Below are 22,608 nucleotides of genomic sequence, written 5' to 3'. Positions count from 1 at the left end.
AAAACCCCATGCCATCAACAATGTTACATATCCAAAGCAGCCAGAAGGTTTTCATTTATTCATGAGGACTCTGTCTTCTTCCGGTCCTGTTCCATAGCTCCTGATACTGCAGTTGTTCAGCAGTTAAAATCAAATGTGAACTGCACTTAATCAGCAAGATATTGTTCAATTTGTTCTCTAGGTGGTCACGTTGTTGAAATTGTATAGATAGTACTTAAAGAAGTTTACTGTACAATGCACCAGATCATTTTTTATCTTCCAGATCATTTTTGGGTTTGCAGAAAAGTTTTCTATGGCAAATAACTTGACTCCAGCGGTCCAGTTGCTATTTAGAAGAAAATAATGCAAGATGTTGCTAGAAATTGATATATGAGAGGCAGAAAGACTTACTAGTAACTACATAGTAACAAGAAGATCCATCTTACCCAGCCAGTGCTACTGGTTACTCATTTTCTCTGCATCTTTTGTTGAAGGCACTGTTCCGAAAACATTGTCCCATAAGGTGGAAGTGAGCCCGAATCCCTTACTTTGAACTCTGAAGTGATGGTTCAAGTGAGATTTCTGTCAACACAAACACAGATATTTACAAAGACATTGAAACTGCTATCATGACAGAACAAGTGCACAAGGACGGGATGTGTTTAGTAGTCTTCAAGTTGTTATTACCATCAGATCTTGAGTCAATCTATTGGATGGCTTCCCATGGTGCAGGTAGTAATGAATAACATCATATGCAACATATCCCAATAAGGTTCCTCCAAACAAAGCCGGAGCAACTAACGGAGGTGATAAAAGCCTAAACATAATCCAAAACTAGCAGACATATCCCAAGATATATCAGGATCAGCGGACAGTAGTAAATATACACAAGATCAATTTTGGACCAAAACTAATAGAACACCCTCAAATTGATGAGAATCTTGTTAGCCAATTTTTATCAAAGTGATAAGATTTTTTTCACCAAAATATTAGTTCAATTGAGTATCATGTAATTTCGTCTCCCGTTCAGATATAATTACGATGGTAAAACCTATATGAAATTGTAATATGGATCATACCGGCACACAAAAAATAGCTGTTGCTGCAGGGGGGAAAGCAAGGCGCATCCCATCCATAGGGTGCTTGTGATGGCAACCATGAAGTAAATAATGAATGGTATTTCCCCTACAAAAAGTGACCAAATTAAGTGTGCTGCCAATGCAGCAAAAAGGCGGGGGGAAGAGATGGCAGACATGGATAGAGAACCAACCAATAGCTTGTTGTTTTCATATGAAAAAGGAAGCGATGCATAACGTACTCCGTCAATGTCCAAATAAAGATGCCACCAACCACTGATAAAGCTACCTGTGGTAATGTAAGCCCCGTTCTAAAAGACATGAAGACTGACCAGGATACTACAGGCAGCCAAACAATTGGAATCACCCACCATGTCGTGCGGGTCAAGAGCTGTTTCAAGTTAATGGGTTAATAAACGGCCACAACAGTATCAATGAGAAGAATAGAAACACTTGAACCGACTTAAAATGCATCATGACAGAATTGCTGATCCGATTTATTTAAAAAAAAAAAACTGGTACACAGCATTTAGACTTGGATTTTAGGAGTTCCAATACAAGAGTCAAGAATACGAATATCTTATATAAACATTATCATTTATTAATGCTTGTTTGCCATTCTATGATAACATATGCTCTATAGTTAAAGTGCTCAAGCATATAAATAGGGCTGGACATATATCGGTTCGGTTCGGTTTTTAGTTAAAATCGAAACCGAACCACTTTAATCGGTTTTTTAGAAATTCAAACTATTTACCGAGTCAAATTAATCTGAACTAAAACAATCGGTTTAACCGAAATTCGGTTCGGTTTCGGTTCACACCTTATACGTATTTTTTTTTTCAAGAGATGAGACTCAAATTCCTACTCAAAGATGATGTCACAAATTAGTACATCACACGCACGTCTCATTAATAACTATGTAAAGATTATATTTTTCTCATTTTGATAGATTTTCAATAAAACATCAAAATGTTAATGTTGGGATTCAAACTCCTGACCTAGAATATAACAACTATGCGCTCTACCAACTGCACTAGACAACCTTCTATGTTATGTTTTGTTATTTTTTGTACTAATATCCATTATTTATTATTTTTTAAATCATTAAATTAAATTCGGTCGGTTCGGTTTTAAATCGGTTAATTTGATCACGTAAGCCATTTTCAAACCGTTTAAACCGGTTTCGGTTCGGTTTTCTTCATTTTTAAACTACATCTCTTCGGTTCGGTTATCCGAACCATATTTTCAGTTCAGTTCGGTCGGTTTTGCTTGTTTAATTCGGTTTATGCCCTACATATAATCCTACTCATCATAATTTTTACTGCAAAAAGAAGGTTTTCCAAATCCACATTTTAAGTATATACAGCAAGATGTATTACTTGTGAGTTGTGACTATATACTTCCACACAATATTGGATGCACTTAGTTATGTGGGATCTGGTATTTTGTGCCTTTTAAAATTTATACGAGTGCAGGAATTTAAAGTAACACCTCCAAATAGTAATTTCCAAAAAATCTGGGGCCTTCTTTGCTGACAATAGGTTGGTGAACCCATTCATTGTAACCTTTGCCAAGATGACCAACCTATAACCAACCTATAAAGTTCCAAGGGTGTAGAAGGTCAAAGTGAGATGAATTACTAATAAAAAATTTAATCGCAAAAAAAAAATTATAATTGAAATAAATGTCCTCAGATAGTAGGTCTGAAGTTCAAAGGAGAAAAGGCGTTCAAAACTAAGTAAATTACAATATGTCTATCATCGATACTTGTCTTTTAAGCAATGTTCTAAAAATCCCCGCCTAGGACCGCCTAAGCGGCGCCTAGGCGCTCGGAGATCCTTCGCCACCTAGATTTTGGGCCAATTAATCCCCGATTAATCTCCGATTAATCCTCTGGGCGCTGATTTTTAGCTGTCCGCCCGATTAACGCCTAGCGTTTTTTAGAACCTTGCTTTTAAGCAGTTTGCTTTTTCTCTACAGGCTGTTCAGACGGTTTGTTTCGAAAGCTTGAATTTCAAAAATAACTGGTAACATTAGCAAATAGCAATGTAAGAAAAAAAAGAAATCGTTTATACCATTGTTTCTAATGCCTATTGGAATACAAATATATGGAGGAAGTCAAGCTAAGCCTCTGCCACCCTTCAACTACTGGATCTTAAATTAACTTGGCGAGAATTGAAAGTAATTATGAAATAAATTTCAAACAGCAAGGCAGTGTAATCTTAACAACCAGAAAAGAAAAAAGATAACAACTACTCCATTGTGTTACTGGAAATTTACATGTAGAAACATAGCACCAAACTCATTGGATGAAGGATGAAGAATCATACGTATGGGTAAACAATTTACACATAATAAGCATGCACAAAAGAGTAAAATGTAGATTAGTAGAACATCAGTAGAGCATTGTAACCTGGAAGACGAGAGGCTTATCAAAGTCCACAGTAAAAGGTTTGACGACCATCTACGCAGGCTTTTTAAGTAACTGGTAACGACAAAAATAAATTCAGTAGCAGAAAGTGAATGTGAAAGCAATTCTACATCAGGAAAAGGTACGGTGAAACCTCTATAAATTAATAGGCTCGAGACTAAGAAAATTTATTATTTTAGCGAGATATTAATATATCGATAAATTAACAATATATTAATTTATTAATTAATTAATAACTTATTAATTTATCAATTAATTAATAATTTATTAATTTATCAAGGTATAATAAATATTTTCTTTCACTTTTTCAAAGAAAAAAGTTTTACTTTTTGTTCATGTACCACATTGTTAGATTTATCACAGATACCATTGTTCAAAATATTATGTTGTCCGATGTATTGTATTATTTTATTTGATAATGATTAAATCAACAAAATTCTTCAATGAAAATCCTCATAAATGTAAAATTTATCACATAAATTATATCATTATTAATTTATATATTCGATGGGGTCTATATGAATTCTCAAATTTTATTATCTTACAAATTTAATGAAATATTAATTTAACACGTTAGTCCCGAATCATGATTTGTAAAAAATATTATCTTAACGAGATTATTAATTAATCAAGTATTAATTTAACGAAATTTTACCGTTTACTTTCAAGAAAATAAGCAATAATAGGGACTTTTATACATCGCAAGAGCAGCAGAAGTGCAGGTGATACAGCCTAACCCATTGAATTAGCATTCTTGGTTTGGCTTTCCTTCCCATAATTTCTTATTCCATGAACCAATCATTATAAAGTGTGACACAAGTTCCAACCTCATCGTATCCGGGCAAAGACATTCTTCTAACATGAATAAAATAAGTAGAAATAATCCGACCAACTAAAAACTACGTCTTTAAACTCCACTAGAGGCAACCTACTAAACCGATCCTGATGAGAAATTATGGGTCGTGTTATATCTATCTCAAATCTGTTCAAGCCTTCCAAAAGCATATCCTCTTAGGAATATGCGATTCAATCAAAGGTTTATACTACTTCGAATGTTAGACATCAACTTAGTAATTACAATCTTCAGCAGTCCTAACTATTTCTACATATCATAGAAATTATATGGAACACAAGATCGTTGGTGGCAAACACCCTCAAATCAAATACCCAGAAACTACAGTGCATCTGTTTTACAAATCCAATCACCACATAATGAAGGAGAGTAGTAACAAATCCAGACAGAAAAGCTGAATCCAACAATGCTTCTCTAAGATACAAATTCCAGAAAACCCGGTTCAACAATTATCACCGAAATTTATCATATTATACACAGCCCAGATCAAATCTGCCTAGAAACATGAAGCATTATGATACAAGTTTACAACTTTCTGAACAAAAAAGCTAAAACACCAACCTTTGTAGTACAATAAAGGAACAATTGTAGTGGGAAAACACCCAGAAAGATTGTTAAAGTTCAAAGCTTGGTTGTTTTTCTTGATGGTGGAAAAACAGAGACCATGACCACGACCACGAGCTGAAGAGGTTAAAACTTAAAAGCTTAGGGAAACAAACTAGTGATGAAAAGGGATTGGAAACACGCTTTATATCTTAAACCAGAAGCCGAGTAATTATTATGTCTACCTATCACACTACGTGTCACTGTCATGTGGTGTACCTAGTTAATCATATTACGAAAGTATAATTGACATGCACGCGGTAAAAATGACAAAAATTTATTTACATATAAATAACTAATCAGAAACAAACACAGTAAAAATATACCAATAACATTAAGGGTATACGCCACATGAGATATGTGGCAGATATATATAATAATTTCTCCCATAAGCCCCTCTTCAGATTTACAGGTCAGCTGTTTGACAGTTACAGTATGCCATCTATCCTTCAATTCTAGCTAATCATTTTATGTTTTACTGTCTCCAATTACTTTTCACTTTTAACCAAATCTCTAAACAACCAAAATTGCAACGTCATGCGCCTTCAAAAGGTTAAATTACAAGTAGGTTAATTATGGTAGAACCTTGTTAAATTAATACCCGATTAATTAATAACATCGTTAAGATAATACTTTTTGTAGGTCCTGACTCGGGGCTAACGTGTTAAATTAATATTTCGCTAAATTTATAAGATAATAGAAATTTGAGAATTCATATAGACCCCATCAAATATATAAATTAATAATGATATAATTTATATAATAAATTTTATGTGTATGAGGATTTTCGTTGAAGAATTTTTTTGATTGTCAAATAAAATAATACAATACATCGAACAACATAATATTTTGAACAATGTTATCTGTGATAAATCCAACAATGTGGTGCATGAACAAAAAATAAAACTTTTTTCTTTGAAAAAGTGAAACAAAATATTTAATACCTTGTAAATTAATAAATTATTAATTTATTAATATATTAATATCTTATTCAAATAATAAATTTTCTCAATTCCGAAAACCTATTAAGTTATAGCGGTTTTACTGTATACAAACCCAAACCGCGTCAACTCATCTCCTACACACATGATATCTAACAGAAGTTAACATAATTGTTTACAGCAAATCGCCAAAGGAAGCTGGTTATGTTGTGTAACAAGTTTATATGGCATCTCTAACAGTGAAAGCTATATTTAGTTGGTAAAATCTAACTAATGATGAGTTATAACTAGTTTGTTATTAATGATACCTAAAAGGATCGAATTAGTTTACAATTTACAGCCGGAATAAAGATTAGCTAGACCTCAAGTTTAAGACGGTAACTCAAAAAGCAATCAAGCTACAAAAAATATCTTTGATATTTTGAAAACACTTGCTATATTTACAAGCAACTCCAAACTCCAAAGAGAACAAAAGTTTCTCCTATTGCAATGTAGAACAAAACATAATTAAACATATCACGCTACCCATAATATCTGTGAGTCGTATTCAAACACTTGGTGGTTTCTAATTTGATCCTTTGATGGTATCATGTCATAGATATTTTTGGGAATAATGGAAGACCTGTAGGTATACAAATTTGGTCTTTGATAAAAAAGTGCACAAACGTTGGCATCAGATCATGTGCAACCACTCCTTACGACAGTTGGCTTCTAAATTCTAATAATTGAAGGTTGCTGCAACGGTTAAAATATACCCTCAAAAGCTCAGGAATAAAAACCATGAACATCCAAAGCAACCCATCAAATATCAGATCTGGCATTTTTCAAATTTTGAAATTTAGCAGGGTTGCACATCTCGAATTTTAATTGAATTTATGTTGGTGATGCTTCCTTCTCTATGTCCAACATATTATGTATATGAATATATATATATATATATATAAACTGATATAGGGGCCAGCCAGCTCTGTCTTAGTTTCTTTGACATACAGCTTTGTGCTCTTCCAAGCTCTCAGCAAGCATGGTGATTGCTCATTTCTTCTTCATCTTCTTCCTCATCTTCGCGTTCCTAAACGGTTAGCAATCCGATCAGGTAGCCATGATCCGAGGCGACGATCAACACTGGCGGCTCTGCAGTATAGAGGTGGTTAGATGGGGATCAATAGAGTATTATGTCACTGATGTTTGTATTGTAATATTCAAGAAGAAACCATTCTGGCTTCATGAATGGTATTAGCTAGTTTCCTTTGAAAAGTTTTGTTGTCTTGTTATTTTCTTGAGTTGTATGAATTCCAGGATTGTTATCAAGCTTCCAATATTTACATGTACATATCATCTGCCTATATTGTTTGATATTGATGATTCTCTTTGTTTTCATTATATAACCCGTGTTAATTAATTGGTCTGTTTATCTATATGCTTCACCAAACGTAGAAAAGCATAGGAACTATAACACGTTTAGACAAATTTAGATGAAATCTGGAGCTGGTCAATTACACAATGTTCAAATTCTTATGCAATAAGAGACATGTTCGGATGTTATCCAGTTATCTACCCTCTTTATTGCGACAATTAATTTCCACTTGCAAGAATTGATTTGTTTGTTCAGAACAACAGGACTATTTTGTGGTCTTTTACCACGCTTTTCATTAGGCTTTGCATCGTTAAAACTTTTGAGAGCGCCCGCTTCAGAATATCATCTTGTCCAATTCAACTTTCAAATCCAAAGTCGTCTTAATCATTTGAATAGTATCAAGAATATATTGCCAGTTTTACCGAACAGACATGTGTATGAAAAACCCTATAATGATTAGATCATTCTTACAAATGTACTAAAAATATCTAAGATATCTCACTATTTGGAGCGAAAACGTTTTCAGTTTTCTTAGAAAGATGATAACCGGCTCGTATGAGACATATCTCAAACCATTTTCGTTACAGGGTTTGATGTGAAGCCGGGGATCACTTTGGTTAGCTTCGCATGAATCACATTTTAGTGTTACCCCTCAAATGCGGTTCTGCAACTACCGAGTAGGGGTGTGCTATTAACTTCTGAACCATATTCTTAAACCTTGGGAGGCAAAAGTAATACATCCATATAATAAGACCAACTGTATATAGGCAGCAATGTTTGATTTGACTCACACACATGCCAATTGGTTTGAACGTTGAAATGGTTGAATTATAAGCGCCATGCAACAGTTTGAAATCTCTATGTCAACTGTGTATATATACGGAGCTTTATGCTGCTCTCTTTCATATTCTGTTTCATACATTAAAACTCTCACCATGTTGATCTGCCATTTCTTCGTTCTCTTCTGTGTGATCTTCTTCGCTCTTCTACGTTATTAGATGAGGAAAGAAGCAATCTCCTCCGTATCGATAGCGGTGACCTTACATTCAAATTCTTTCATTCTTTTATACTTTCGACTCTTCATTGTTCAACACACTCCCTCATTTGCGGCCTCAAAGTAGGTTGATGAAAATGTTACACATGAAGGTCACACATACTTATTCTGTCCACACAAAGGCTGCAGATACTTATTCAGTTCGGGGCCTGTTTCTTATCCAAGAGTCACTCATACGCGCAAGAAAGCTCCCATGGAGGAATTGGAAATCGACCAGATCAGCAACAAACTAGTAAAAATTTGCACAGTTTGCTGGTTTTTGTTTCGATAGTCTCAAACTTGACCATTACTTTCAGGTGTGGCATTTCTATCCAGAAATGTCTTGGTAATTATCGGCCATGAAACCACCTACGTACATTCAAATTCTTTCATTCTTTTGTTACTTTTGACTCATTTGTTCAATTGTTTAAGCCGCTCAATTGCGACTGCATGTGTATAGACCCCTACTAAATTTATTTTGACCATCCCAGAAGGAATAATTGGATAAACTTCAATGGTTCTGTAACATATATAGACCTCAATTCTGGCTATATATATATAGTTGATTCACTGAAATGGTATATACTTGATTGAATTATTTTGCTAATTACATCATGATCTGTTCTATATATAACCTAATAAACATTCCACAAACCCATAAATCACGTCCGTGATTTGATCCGCAAATTATGTTCGTGATTTCTGCCGTAAATCACGCTAACACTCTCCCTCAAATTAGCGCATACACATCAACCATGCCCAACTTGCTAAGTGAGTCATAAAATGCATTCTTAGACACTCCTTTTGTGAGCATATTGGCAAGTTGCTCTTCTGTAGGAACAAAAAGAAAACTAATAATCTTTGCGTCTAGCTTCTCCTTTATAAAGTGACGATCAACCTCCACATATTTTGTACGATCATGTTGCACAGGATTCTGTGAGATATCAATAGCTGCCTTGTTGTCACAGTACAGCTTCATAGCACACTTAGGCTTAATACCCAAGTCTTGTAGCAAATTTCTAAGCCATAACGATTTGCACACTCCCTGAGTCATACCTCTGTATTCTGCTTTAGCACTAGATCAAGCTACCACTTTTTGTTTCTTACTCTTCCATGTAACAAGATTACCCCCAACAAACGTAAAGTACCCTAATGTGGATCTTTGATCTGTAATATTTCCAGCCCAGTCTGCATCTATGAAGCCATAAACCTCAAGGATATTATTGTGATTAGAGAATATTACTCCTCTCCCTGGAGCTGACTACAAGTACCTCAAAATCCTTACAACAACATCCATGTGGTCCACACTTAGGGCTGGGCAAAAAGCCCGAAGAAGAAAAACAACCCGGACCGGACCGACGGGCCCGTCAGGGTGGGCTGGGTTTTTTTCGGGCTCGTGTGTTGTCATGTAATAAACGGGCCGGGCTTTGTTATGTCCGGGCCGGTCCCGGGCCTTCAAATCCTTAACAAAAAAAACCCGGAAACCCGGGACATTAGGTGTCATTATGTAATTGACTTTTCGTAAGTGATCATAAACTTATAGAATAGATACAATGACACTGGAACATAACCAAAAACAGAGTTAGGCCCGGAAAACCGAGCGGGCTCGGCCCAGATGATACCGGTCCGAGTTTTACCCGGGCCCTGCAATTAACTGACCCGGGCCGGGTTTTACTCGGGCCCTGATTTTTTAAGAACAAAGCCCGGCCCGTCATACTACAACTGGGCCGGGCCCTGAAAAAAATAGCCCGCGCCCATCCCTATCCACACTGGGATTATGCATGAACTGACTCACTACACTTACTGCATACGCAACATCTGGTCTGGTATGTGATAAATAAATTAGGCTTCCAACTAGCCTCTGATAACGAGGTTTTTCAGTAGGCACTTGATCTGGATACTCTGCTAATCGATGGTTCTGCTCAATAGGATTATCAATGGGAGTGTAATCCAACATACCTGTCTTTGTTAGTAGATCAAAGATGTACTTCCTCTGACACGGATAGATACCATCACTTCCACGGGCTACCTCAATGCCCAAGAAGTACTTGAGTGTACCTAGGTCCTTCATCTAACACTCGGTGGCTAGCTGTTTCTGTAATCTATCCACCTCAACAGTATCATTCTCAGTAACTATCATATCATCAACATATATAATTAGGGTTGTTACCTTCCCTTGTTGATGTTTGAGAAATAACGTGTGGTCTGAATTACTCTGTATGTAGCCAATTTTTCTCATGAACTGTGAGAATCTTCCAAACCAAGCACGAGGTGACTATTTAAGACCATACAAAGACTTTCTCAATCTACATACAAAGTTACTTGGAGAAGCAGACACATCCAGGCAGAAGATCCATGTACACTTCCTCTGTTAGTTCTCTATGAATGAATGTATTCTTAACATCAAACTGTCTAAGTGGTCAGTTTAAGTTAGCAGCAAAAAAGAGCAATACCAGAATAGTGTTTATCTTTGCAACAGGTGAAATGTCTCATCATAGTCTATGCCATATGTCTAGGTAAACCCCTTTGCTACTAGGCGTGTTTTATACCGGCTCACTGACCCATCTGGATTATGCTTCACTGTAAACACCCAACGATATCCCACAGCCTTTTTGCCATGTGGTGGAGATACAAGCTCCAAAGTATCGTTCTTTTGTAATGCTTCCACCTTTTTCTCTATTACTTTCCTCCATTTTGGATCTCCCAATGCCTCCTGCACTTTGTTAGGTACTGATACAGTAAATATTTGATTCACAAATGACTCATATGACTTAGACAATCTTTTGGTAGATATAAAATTTGCCACAGGATACTTTGCTTTAGCATGAAGGGTATGTTCATATTTTTTTGTTGGCTAACCCCGAGTAGACCTATTTTGCAAGACATATTGTCTACTATGAGCCTCACTAGTATTAGTCTCAATAGAATGACTAACCTCAGATGAGTGATCTTCTGTACCATGAGAGCATTGGTTAGGTGGATAAATAACAGTACGGGAGACATGAGGGGTAGTTGTGTTGCATCTTCTGGGTCCGGATTCTCCGGAGTAACTATACCGGAATCATTCGGTGGTGCCTGTGTAGCTGACACATTGGTAATCTCAACGGAACCTGTCACCATATGTACTAGCTCACTTGTTTCCCCCTCTCCATGATACAACTCTTCAAAATATGAATTCTTCCCCTGAATAGCAGTATCAAAAGAGGTAAAATAACTCATGTCCTAAAAAAATGTAACATCCATAGTGACATAGTACTTCCGGGTAGGTGGATGATAGCACCGGTACCCTTTCTGATGTTCGCCATATCCAACAAACACACATTTAACTGTCCGGACATCCAATTTAGATCGCTGATGTTGTGGAAGATGGACAAAAGCAACACAACCGAAAATACGGGCAGGAAGGGTAAGAAAAGAGGGTAATGAGACATGAGATGCAAGCACCTCATATGGAACTTTTCCCTGAAGGACACGAGATGAAAGACGATTAATGAGATGGGCGGAAGTTATGACAGCATCACCCCAAAGGTATTTAGGCAAATGGGCACTAAAAAAAATACACCGAGCCATATCAAGTAAATGACGATTTTTCCTTTCAGAAACGTCATTCTACTCAGGTGTATAAGGACATGTTGTTTGATGAACAATTATGTGTGTGGTAAAGAATGCTTGAAAGACATGATTCACATATTCTCCCCCCCCAATTATCAGAACGAAGAACTCTAATTGTGGCATTATATTGGGTTTAGACAGTGGTATATAAGGCTTGAAAAGCCAAAACAATCTCATCGTTGGTTTTAAGAAGAACAATCCATGAAAGGCGTGTGCAATCATCAATAAAGGACATATAATACCGCATTCCGGACACAGTAGACTCTTTGGAGGGTCCCTAAATATCAGAATGAATTAATTCAAAAGAAATAGTACTTTATTAGAAGTACTAGGGGAATAGGTAGACCGATGACTTTTGCCTAAAACACATGTCTCACAACATAAAGAAGACTCATCCACACTAATAAACAAAGTATGGATTTTTTCATAACACTAAAAGATGGATGCCCTAAGCGACGATTACATAACCAAACTTCACTTAGCTTGTCAGAAATGGAGATTAAAGCGGTCCGATATTGTGGCCCTGGTTTCTCCCCCGCATATGTCTGATCCAGATGAAACAACCTGCCCCTCAGATACCCCCGACCAATGAACTCCCCTGTGAGAAGATCTTGAAATATCACATACATAGGAAAAAATGTTACAGAACACTTAACGTCAGTGTTCAATTTTGGGACAGAGAGCAAATGATGAGATAAAGCAGGTACATATAGCACATTGTGAAGCTCTATTGTGGGAGTAATACGAACGGATCCTGTCCCTAACACAGGGAAGGCCTCACCGTTAGCATTTGTAACATATGGTACTGGTGGAGGAGACAATACGGTAAAATAAGATTTGTCAATATGCACCAGAATCAATAATCCATGTATCAAAACCAACAAAATTAGAAATGTGTAAAGCCATACCAATTTTACCACGACCAGCGATGGATGCGGTATGTGTTGCTCCTCCTGCTGTATGATGATCATGTCCAATGACACCATAGATATCCAGTTCCTTGATGAATTGAATAGCTGTTTTCGCCTTGTGATGATAATTAGGTCTTTTTAGGCCGAAGGTGTGGATACTACTTCCAACAGGTCGCACGAGCATGGTTAGTATCATGGAAATAAAAGCAAGGAGGGCATGGTTGATTCCCGAAGCCGGGTGGTGGGCCTTGCTGATGAAATGTAGCCGAAGTGACTAGCGGAAGGGATGGTGCTGGAGATCTAGCATGAACAGTAAGGCTGGAAACTACAACTTGTGTCTGATGAAGACTCTCCTGCTGAGATTCATCCTTACGGATATATGTGAAAGCGGTGATTAGACTAGGGGGTTCGATCTTTCTGAGCAATTCTCCTTTTGCACTGTTATGCTTGGCATCAAGACATCTCGGGAAATGGTGAACGCGCTCAAGCTCCTTCTCTTTTTGGTACCAAACAATATCCTCCTGATGCTTGATCATGCAAGGACGTTTCATATCAATCTCGGCCCAAATATTTTTCAGTTTGGTGAAATATTGCGCCACTGGTTGCCCATCCTGTTGCATTGCCAAAAATGTGCACATTAACTCATGAACCTGTATGAAATTAGAGTCATTAGTATATAAGTCTTCCAGTGTTTTTCATATTGCCTGCGCAGTGGTACAGGCCTCGACCAGATCAACGATCTCGTCATTTATAGCTTTCTACAAGACTGACATGACAAGACCATCATCGTCGTCCCATTTAGTGTTGGCAACAACATCATCTTTACTAGGAGCCATAGTTACTCTGGTTACATGCCTCATCTTGTGCATGCTTCGAAGATGAGCAACCATAATTCTTTTCCATTTACGGAAATTGGTTCCGTTGAGTTTAGCGCCCCTAAAGGAACCACTTTCAGAATTCTTGACAGATACTTCAAATTGTGGAACGTTATTGATCTAAGAACTTTCTGTGTCATCTCCAGAACCCATTGAAAATCGAAAAAAATCAGGATTGATGCAGCGGAAACACAAAAAAAAAAACAGTTTGAACCTGTCTTTGGTGCACTTGCACTGTCAATGAATCTACATTGACAACCAAGATCACAGAATTTGGTCGGACCGGGTCGGGTCGGGTCGAACGCGGGGCGAAAATTCGACGAATTTTCTGGAAAAAAGCGGAGAGGAGGACGGCGTCGCACAAGGTTCTAAAAAACGCTAGGCGTTAATCGGGCGGACAACTAAAAACCAGCGCCCAGAGGATTAATCGGGGATTAATCGGCCCAAAATCGCGGCGACCAAGAGTCTCCGGGTGCCTAGGCGGCCCTAGGCGGCGATTTTTAGAACACTGGCGTCGCGCGATCGGGCAGAGACCAAGAGACCACCAGAGAGGAGAGCTCGACGTCTGGAGACGGCAGAGGACCGCGGGGTACCGGTGGGCTTCGTCAGAGCGGAGAGCGCGACGTCTGGAGACGGCAAAGGACAACGGGGTACTGATGGGCTTTGTTGGAGCGGAGAGCGCGACGACGGCCGTAGCAGAGGGAAGCGACGAGCGGAAATCCTTGTTGACGTAGCAACCTCGGCGTTGGCAAGACAGAAGCAGAAAACTCGGCGTAGGCAAGACAGAAGCCGAAAAAAAAAAGGAAGGCTCGGTTGAAGTTCTTCCACTGCCAAAAAACCTAGAAACAACAGAGGCTCGGCTCTGATACCAACTGAAATGGTTTATACTTGATTGAATTACTTGCTAATTACATCATGATCTGCTCTATATATAACCTAATAATCATTCCACAAATCCCACAAATCACGTCCGTGATTTCTGCCGTAAATCACGCTAACAGATTCTTACTTGGCAACTTCGGTATCGTTTGGTGATCTTCTTCCATGGCTTCGAAGACTTACCTGCTGTCAAAAGCAACTGTTGAGGAGTTAGAACTTTTAATTGATGACCTTGTGTTTGTGCAGCTACAAATGGCAAGCCCATATAATTCCTGAAGAGAAGAAGCCTGGAATGTTGAAATAATAAATTAATTTATTGTCCTTGTAATAATGTTAAAAAGATGATTCCTTAATCTTTCTCTATGATTTTTTTTTTATCAAATCAAGTATGGCACTGTGACTTGGTCTGTAGTGAAAGCTGGCCAGTCTTTGGAAGCAGTCAAATGCCCAGATAACTAACTGGTAATCTGACCATATCAGCTCAGCAGGAGCATTCCTCTAACTTTGGAACCAAAATTTTAACGTAATACTTTGGCTTGATATGTTTAACATATGCCAATATCCATTCAAATTATTAAGGATGATTACATATGTTTAACAAATCTTGGAACTTAATGTATGCACTTTGCTGAAATTCGCTTATCTGAAAGGCAATCGAGACTTTTCAGTGTCTATAGTGCAATTGCCGGCAGCTTGTTCTTCATTCAGAACCATCAGCTACTTCTAAACCATTCTCTATAAAAAGATCATGATGGTACCCTATTGCTTCACAATTCTATCAATCCCTGTAATCTGTTATAATTTGCAGATAGTAAAGAACTAAGGATGGCCAACCAAATTGTACTTTTGGCTACAATAATAGCCATGACATGTTCTCTGGTTATTGCTTTCGAGCCTAGTCCACTACAAGATTTCTGCATTGCTGACACCACTAGCTCAGGTTTACATCAAAACCTTTCACTATACTTCTGTTAAAATAACCTTCCTTTGCATTCATATATGCTTAACTTTTGTGTTTATTCAAATTTTGTACAGTAATAAGAGTAAATGGCTTGCCTTGCTTGGACTCCAAGCTAGCACAAGCGGAGCATTTCTCCTTCGGAGGACTTCACATCCCTGGAAACACCTCAAACCCTCTCGGTATTACAGTTACCCCAGTCAATGTGGCTCAAATTCCAGGACTCAACACCCTTGGTATCTCACTGGCTCGAATTGACTATGCACCAGGAGGTGTTACTCCTCCCCACACTCATCCTCGTGCGACTGAGATTCTGACAGTTGTGAAAGGCAAGCTCTATGTTGGCTTTGTGACCTCCAACCCAGAGAATAAGCTCATCTCCAAGATCATTAAGAAGGGTGATGTGTTTGTGTTCCCTGTTGGACTAGTTCACTTCCAGAAAAATCTGGGATCTGGAACAGCCATTTCACAGTCTTCTCTGAGCAGCCAAAACCCTGGAGTCATCACTATTGCTAACTCAGTTTTTGGACCCAATCCCTCAATTTCAGATGATGTTCTGGCCAAGGCTTTCCAAGTTGACAAGTCCATTATTAGTACTTTGCAAGCACAATTTTAGATAATTTCCTGGAAGAGTTTCTGATCCCTGTCACCCTCCGACATTAGTGTGAAGAAGAAGTTCCTGATTTATGAACAGCGCTAGTCATTTTCATTGTGTGTTAGAATTGTACAACTGTGTGCTAAAATATCCATCAAAATCAAATGTGCTTTTGCATATTGCAAGTTATTCTTGTAGATGCCAATATCATACATGAAATCGGTTATTTTCAAATTTGCTTTCATAAAGCAGAGCCAGTTTCATTTTTGTCTCATCACTAAGATTCTCAACTTTAAAACTATAAGATTGCAATCAATGCTTCTGCTTAGATGCTTAAAATTTTGTTCACAAAGGGATTGTTTCATGAAATTCTATAGTCCATGCACGTGCACATCAAGACTGGATATATCGGATAAGATCAGGGTAGATTTATCCCTCAAGTTATATCATCTGCAACTTTGACCTCACATTATTGCAAATGTATCTTCATTGTACAATGTACCAGATGTGCGGGAAGAGCACTAATTCAGATGTACCTGTAGTGCGAGAGGCAGGAGAATGACAAGGACCACTATGAACAATGCCTTTACTAGGTCACCATTAACACAAGGACTTCAAATCCATGAAAAAGAATCTGTGAACAAGAATTACTATACTGGAAAACCAATAGAACCAAATGACACCATAGTTTTTTTTTTCCGTGAAGAGAATACTCTCATTCAGGGCAATAAGGTCTGCTAAAAATTTCAATGAGATAGTGAGAAGTTACCTTAACCTCATTGCTTCAGCACTTTTGCTGTCTAAATGATCTTTATGCTATGTGCAGTCAGTGTAGAGCAGGGTTATCATTTAAGGTCAAAGACTTCTTTAGAGCAGGCATTGTTGTGCGGCTGCTGCCTATGCAAAGGACTGGACAGGATACTGAGGAAACTAACGCACAACACCACGTTTGCAACCAAGCTTTGTCAGGCCGTGCAACTTTTATGGAAAGGCATGTCAATAAGCTGAAAGTTGCATAGACAAGAAGAATCATTAAACATGCAACAAATTACCAAGGGGCAATCAGTTACCAATTTAAGCGTGATAAGTAAGGAAAGAGTTTTGGTGATAATATGATCACCGAGGAGTCATGTCACAATCTATTTAAAAGACCACATCAGATGGTACTAATTTAAAGAAGGTGGAGAATTTATCCAAGGTTCATAAGAAGCTTCCATATTCTGGTTCCCTGTTCAAATCACATTTCTTTCTATTTTCTTCGTTTCAAAAGATATTTCATTTCAGTGGCCCGGCATAAGGGATGAAGACGAATTTCTGGATAGCAGACCGGAATTTAGAATCAGTATAACGTAAAGAGTTGTGATAGTTGAAATTTCCATAGTTTTTCACTTCCAACAAGACATAGACCTAACTTGCTTTCAACTTTCCTAAACTTCTAAAAGAGAGAAAACTGGAATCTAATACCCACGTTAGGACTAAGCTTGTTATAGTATTTGAACATATTCAGCTTGAATAGATTCTCATCTGAAAAAACAAAGTTGATTTTTGGTGAGGCATTCAGCCAATAGATACTCAACCGATGAACAGAACTAAAGACAACAATTATCAGAAACAAACGAAATTGATATAAGGATTTTGATTTGTATCTGTAGCAATTTACAGTTTAGAGTACAACACTTCAAGCTGGACAGCCAACGAAAAGGTTGGAAATACTATCACACTAAGCTCTCAGTGCCAGACTACAAGTGAGACTCGAAGAACACTATATCTAAACCAGAGAAAACTATCAACAACTCCATTTTTTCTACAAGGAAATAGGGAGAGAACACCTTTTCATGGGGACGGGCATATCGCCTGATCCGCTCCAAGACCTAATCACCTTCAAGGTAAAGCACCAAGTGATTGTAAGCAGCAGAGCTATAAGCCGACCCCCAACAAGTCCAGCAAGAGCTATCAAAAACAGAATCAGATGCCCAAAATTCCCTTTGCTTTCTGTTCCCTTCTTTCCAACCATCATTGAATTTACCATTCCATCAGCTTCTTGTTTTTCACACTTGCTTTCGGAATTTACTGACACCGGTGAAATGCCTTCACTTTCTTCTACCTCAGCACTGAAACCTTCAGTACTTGGCTTTGGCTTTGGCTTTGGCTCCGGCTCAGTCTCAGACTGATGCTTCTTGTTGTTCACACGCAATTTCTTAGACACAAACTTCTTGATAGACTTTGCTCCCATCTTAGGCAGAAGCTTCTTCCTACCCTTGCTCTTACTCTCCTTGCAAACCGAACCCGATGAGCCCTCTGTATGATCACCCACCTCAACCTTCTTCTCCATACTCAAACACTCGATCAAACTCTTCTCACTGCCACCTTCATCAATGCGCACGCTACCACTACTCATAACCTCAATCTCCTCAATTGAAGAGTCTGACTCAACCCCAGGTTCTACCAATTCAAACACAACACCCTCATTCCTTTCTTTCACAACCACATCACTCCTCAAAACCGTCATTGCATACCCTATCCTCCTAGCCATATACCCCAAGCCCGATTTCGCATACGAGCAAGGTTTCACTAAGCAAAGAAAGTGCTTACCCACAAGTTCCAAAAACATAAGCAGAAAAGCAGACAGTGTGAACCCAACGGCGAACTTGGTCGTGCACAGAGCCAATACCGCCACCGCCACAAACACCGAGGCCGAATCCCCCGAGCTGCCACGTGGCGATTCCCGAGCAACGACTTCAGAACTATCCGCATCTGTTTCAACTGAACTCCGAGAATCATTGTCTTCCGAAACACCGTGATCTTCTCTGTCGGCCATGTCGATCTCTCCCGAACTGGGTTCAACCATAATCGACAAATCATCGACACCCTTTTCGAAACTCGACACGATCTGATCGGAGACCTGGTCAACGGGATCAAAATCCGTACTTTTTTCCGAGTTTTGCATCTTCTTGTTCTTTTTCGACTGTCTTCTCAACCGATCGCGGTTTTTGACGATGAGATCTATTAACGAGGTGGGGAATCCGGTCTGCACCACCATTGATCCGCCCCTCCTTTTCGGCGATTGGAGATCCGCCAGCATTTGGGAAATCCTCCCCTTCTTCCATAATAACGGCATCGTCTCTGAAGATGTGAATAATAGAATGTGACAAACTGCGGACTCAATTGGAAAATAGAAACCGTGTTTTATAGAAGACAATTGGGATGTTTGTTTCCCAAAGTCCACAGGAAACCGAAAGAAAGTCGGAGAACTTTGAGTTTTGGAATGGAGAGAACTGGGTTGGTTTTATAGGAGGAGGAAAATTGGGGAATTATGGGTGGGAATTGGAATGAATTGAATAAACAAAAGGAAAATAAAATTAGTGCGAAAGCGAGAGGAAATTGAAAATTCGGGTGAGTGAAGCGTGAGCGTGTTGGGGAGTTGTTGAATGTTGAAACTTTGAACGTCGGCCTGTGTCCTTATATTACTGGGACTGAGACAACACGACGACGTTTTTGTTTGCTGTTTTATGATGAAGAGGCTTATAGTTCAATTTCTTGAACTGCAAAAATTGAAGCTGTTGATGAAATGAGTGAAGAGAACACAAACGAGTGGAATTTCCAACTATAAACGGTTTATAATTCATTTATTTCTTCTTAGTTATCTTATTTTATTTTCAATTTTAGTTGTTTTATTCTGTTTGATCATGAATAAATAAAAGACTTTTATGTTCTTTATTACAGTTTTTTTATGAAGTTAGGTGGTGAATTTGGTTTCGTAATGGCTTTTCGGATCGATAAGTCGGTAGAAAACCGACATTTAAATGGTATTCCAAGAGTATGGGGATGTCTTCCGGTTCATGTTGCGGATGAGTTAATAAAGAACATGGTGAATTTTTCATGAATTAGTAATTGAGTGATTGAATGATTGAAAGAAATGAATATGGTGCGGTATCCTCTCAGAATTTTTCATCAATATATTAATAATTTACAATCCTCGTGTATGCAAGTATTTTAGTATATTTACCATCAACTCATTAGAGCATTAAGGAGGCTTAAACCTCAAATGAGTTATAAAATACCATTGAAAATTCCTTAAGCTGCAAGTGTTCCATATAATTGAACTTCTTGGGTTAATTTACTTGTTTTGTTTTGTTTTTAGAAACTTTGAATGGGTCTTTTTACCTTTAGCGGCCAAATAATGAGTCCTTTTCAAGTTGCTATCCAACCTAACCTTTGTCCAATACGCAATTCTAACCCAAAGGCTAGTGCTGCAATATGAATAATAATGGGAGATGCCCTAAAACCAATAATCCAATCCCTTCATGAGTTGTTCAGATAAGACTTTGCCCCATTTGTTCTTCTATATACTTCATTATAGATTCAAGAAAATAGAATAGAAATCAAATCATGGAAAATCTGCCAAGTGTAAAACTAATTTCACCAACAATCCCCAAAGTTGGTCGATCGATCAGCTTTTAATTCATGTGATAGATGTCCCCCACTGGCTACGCTACACTGAAAACCACCATAATTGGACCAACTTATTAATCAGGATATTTTGTCTAAAGCTCTGGAGTCGGGACCCAACTCCATTGACGTGATTCGATCTAAGCAGCAGCTGGTTCTTTAATCCCAGAAAGCAATAGACAAAAGAAAACAAATATCTGGTGATTAAAGGGAGAACAGAACAGTAAAACAAATGAAACATATGCATGTTAATTGGCCTAAGAATCAAGCACGTATAGCATGTGGTTAATTAATCAAGGTTCTGGAATGATTAGAATGAGAAGCACGTTAGAGTTAACTCGGTCCAAATTTATACAGTTCTTACGTGCTTTAGTGAAACTGTGTACATCTGCAGTTGTTTTACTTCTTTACTATACTTGCATAGTTGAAAGGCAATTATAAAGTTGAACGCGTGGAAGTGAAAGGATAAAAGGAAGCTTGAAAGCTCCAAAAATCAGAAAGGAACGATCTCTTTCCAGAAAGAAAGGATCGGTGAAGCTTCTAAATGGATCCCTTTACAGAAAGAGAAAGCCCTAAGCATATTAAATGGTCTAGAGATCAGTATTGGTGAAAAAACTATGGGAATGTGAGATTGACAAGCAGAAATGAGAGGTTAAATATATACCATATATAGTGGGGAGTTAGTCACGTAAGAGGCACAACAAGGTGATTATCTTAATCCTTGGTGCGGAAAAATTCGGGTGAAGATCTCCGATCCCTACGTACATAGTTTTTTTTTTCTAATTGAAGTGATGAGAATGAAAGACTGGCGGCTGGTGTCTTCATTCTCGTTTTTCTTATTGGCGTGTTGGAAAAATAGTTTGGATAAACTATTTTAAACTAAATTTTAATTGAGTAATTAAATTAAATTAAATTTAAAATTAATTAAAGATAAATATAGATTTGAGTTCTTCATAACGAGAGCTAATTTGGTTAGTGGGTGAATAATAAATTGTCACTCAAAGATAACTACTTAGAATGAGGTAAAATGTTTGTTCCACATTGGAAAATAGAAGTGTTAAAAATGTTTTATATAGAATTCAATGCTTATGAGTTGTAAAGTGTGTAAGTCTCGTTATACCCTCTCACACACGCACATGAGGGTGCAAATCGTGTATGCATGCGTGACCTGCGGATACAAATGCAACATCGAATTGGGGGTCGGAACGCAAATTCTTTTTGTATTTTCGAAAATTCCTTTTGGATGTTTTACATTTTCTTACATGTTCAAATTATGTAACAACATGAATGTTATGGAGGAGATTTGTAACAGAAAATGTTTTTGTATTCATTGACTGTAACCCATGTATGTTACATTCTCTTTGAATTCTAACAACCATCTTCTTCATTGCTGATTGCAAATCCTCACTTGTATAAATAACCATCATCATTTCATTATAAAATCATTCCAAACACAACTAGCTCTCACTCTCTCAAATTGTTCTTAGCTTTTCTTTGGTGAAAGAAAAATGTATTTTTCGAGTTCGTTGAGAGTTCTAGTAAGTAGTGCAACTTCCTAGAATTGTTTAGTCCTTATATCCTAAGAGACAAATGCCAAACATCCTTGCACCGATAGAGGAGGCGTAAACGTCTTAAGGACAGTGTGATATCACACACGTCTCGACTAGTTCTTCGATCATCAATCGTTCGGTATTTTGGTTGAGTTCATATTGATTTTCTTTCGTGTTCTTCGTTATTATAATTTCATGTTCTGTTTCTGTTTTATAATTATTTTATAATTCAATTTATTAAATTATATATGCAATATATCACTAATTTTCTAACAATCTTAAGACGTTTAATTTGATATTGCTTATATAATTTGTGTTCGATATTTTATCTACAAATTTTCAAGTGAACTTACACCTTGTGTGTGTGTTTCAGTTTCCGAAAATGACTAACGGAGAAAATTCTGGAAATGGCAAAGGATCGTTGGTGCCGAATGTGCCTACTGCTGCTCCCAATGTACCTGTCTCAGTATCTCATGGAGAGAAGCCTGAGAAGTTCAATAGGTTGC

The 22,608-nt window shown here is 37.8% G+C and overlaps 3 protein-coding genes across 3 annotated transcripts; 1 reads left to right on the top strand and 2 right to left on the bottom strand.

Moving 5' to 3' along the window:
• Positions 1-380: 380 nt before the first annotated feature.
• Positions 381-5,043, bottom strand: LOC126787928 (dihydroceramide fatty acyl 2-hydroxylase FAH1-like). Its single transcript, XM_050513848.1, has 7 exons — positions 4,904-5,043; positions 3,472-3,543; positions 2,550-2,642; positions 1,250-1,446; positions 1,059-1,164; positions 667-813; positions 381-561 (listed from the first exon to the last, which is right to left on the bottom strand). The coding sequence occupies exons 2-7, from the start codon at positions 3,520-3,522 to the stop codon at positions 436-438; spliced, it is 720 nt and encodes a 239-aa protein (XP_050369805.1). The 5' UTR covers positions 3,523-3,543; positions 4,904-5,043; the 3' UTR covers positions 381-435.
• A 10,225-nt stretch (positions 5,044-15,268) lies between these two features.
• LOC126786081 (putative germin-like protein 2-3) lies at positions 15,269-16,135 on the top strand. The gene is made up of 2 exons (XM_050511789.1): positions 15,269-15,490; positions 15,586-16,135. Exons 1-2 carry the CDS (start codon positions 15,376-15,378, stop codon positions 16,122-16,124), a joined length of 654 nt encoding a protein of 217 aa, XP_050367746.1. The 5' UTR covers positions 15,269-15,375; the 3' UTR covers positions 16,125-16,135.
• Positions 16,046-19,486, bottom strand: LOC126786080 (uncharacterized). Its single transcript, XM_050511788.1, has 3 exons — positions 17,933-19,486; positions 16,873-17,107; positions 16,046-16,187 (listed from the first exon to the last, which is right to left on the bottom strand). Exons 1-2 carry the CDS (start codon positions 19,219-19,221, stop codon positions 16,930-16,932), a joined length of 1,467 nt encoding a protein of 488 aa, XP_050367745.1. The 5' UTR covers positions 19,222-19,486; the 3' UTR covers positions 16,046-16,187; positions 16,873-16,929.
• Positions 19,487-22,608: the final 3,122 nt, after the last annotated feature.

Source organism: Argentina anserina, chromosome 3, assembly GCF_933775445.1.
Source record: "Argentina anserina chromosome 3, drPotAnse1.1, whole genome shotgun sequence".
In the NCBI taxonomy this organism is placed as follows: domain Eukaryota; kingdom Viridiplantae; phylum Streptophyta; class Magnoliopsida; order Rosales; family Rosaceae; genus Argentina; species Argentina anserina.
Note: the sequence above shows the minus strand (reverse complement) of the source record. Positions and strands in the feature narration are given on the sequence as shown.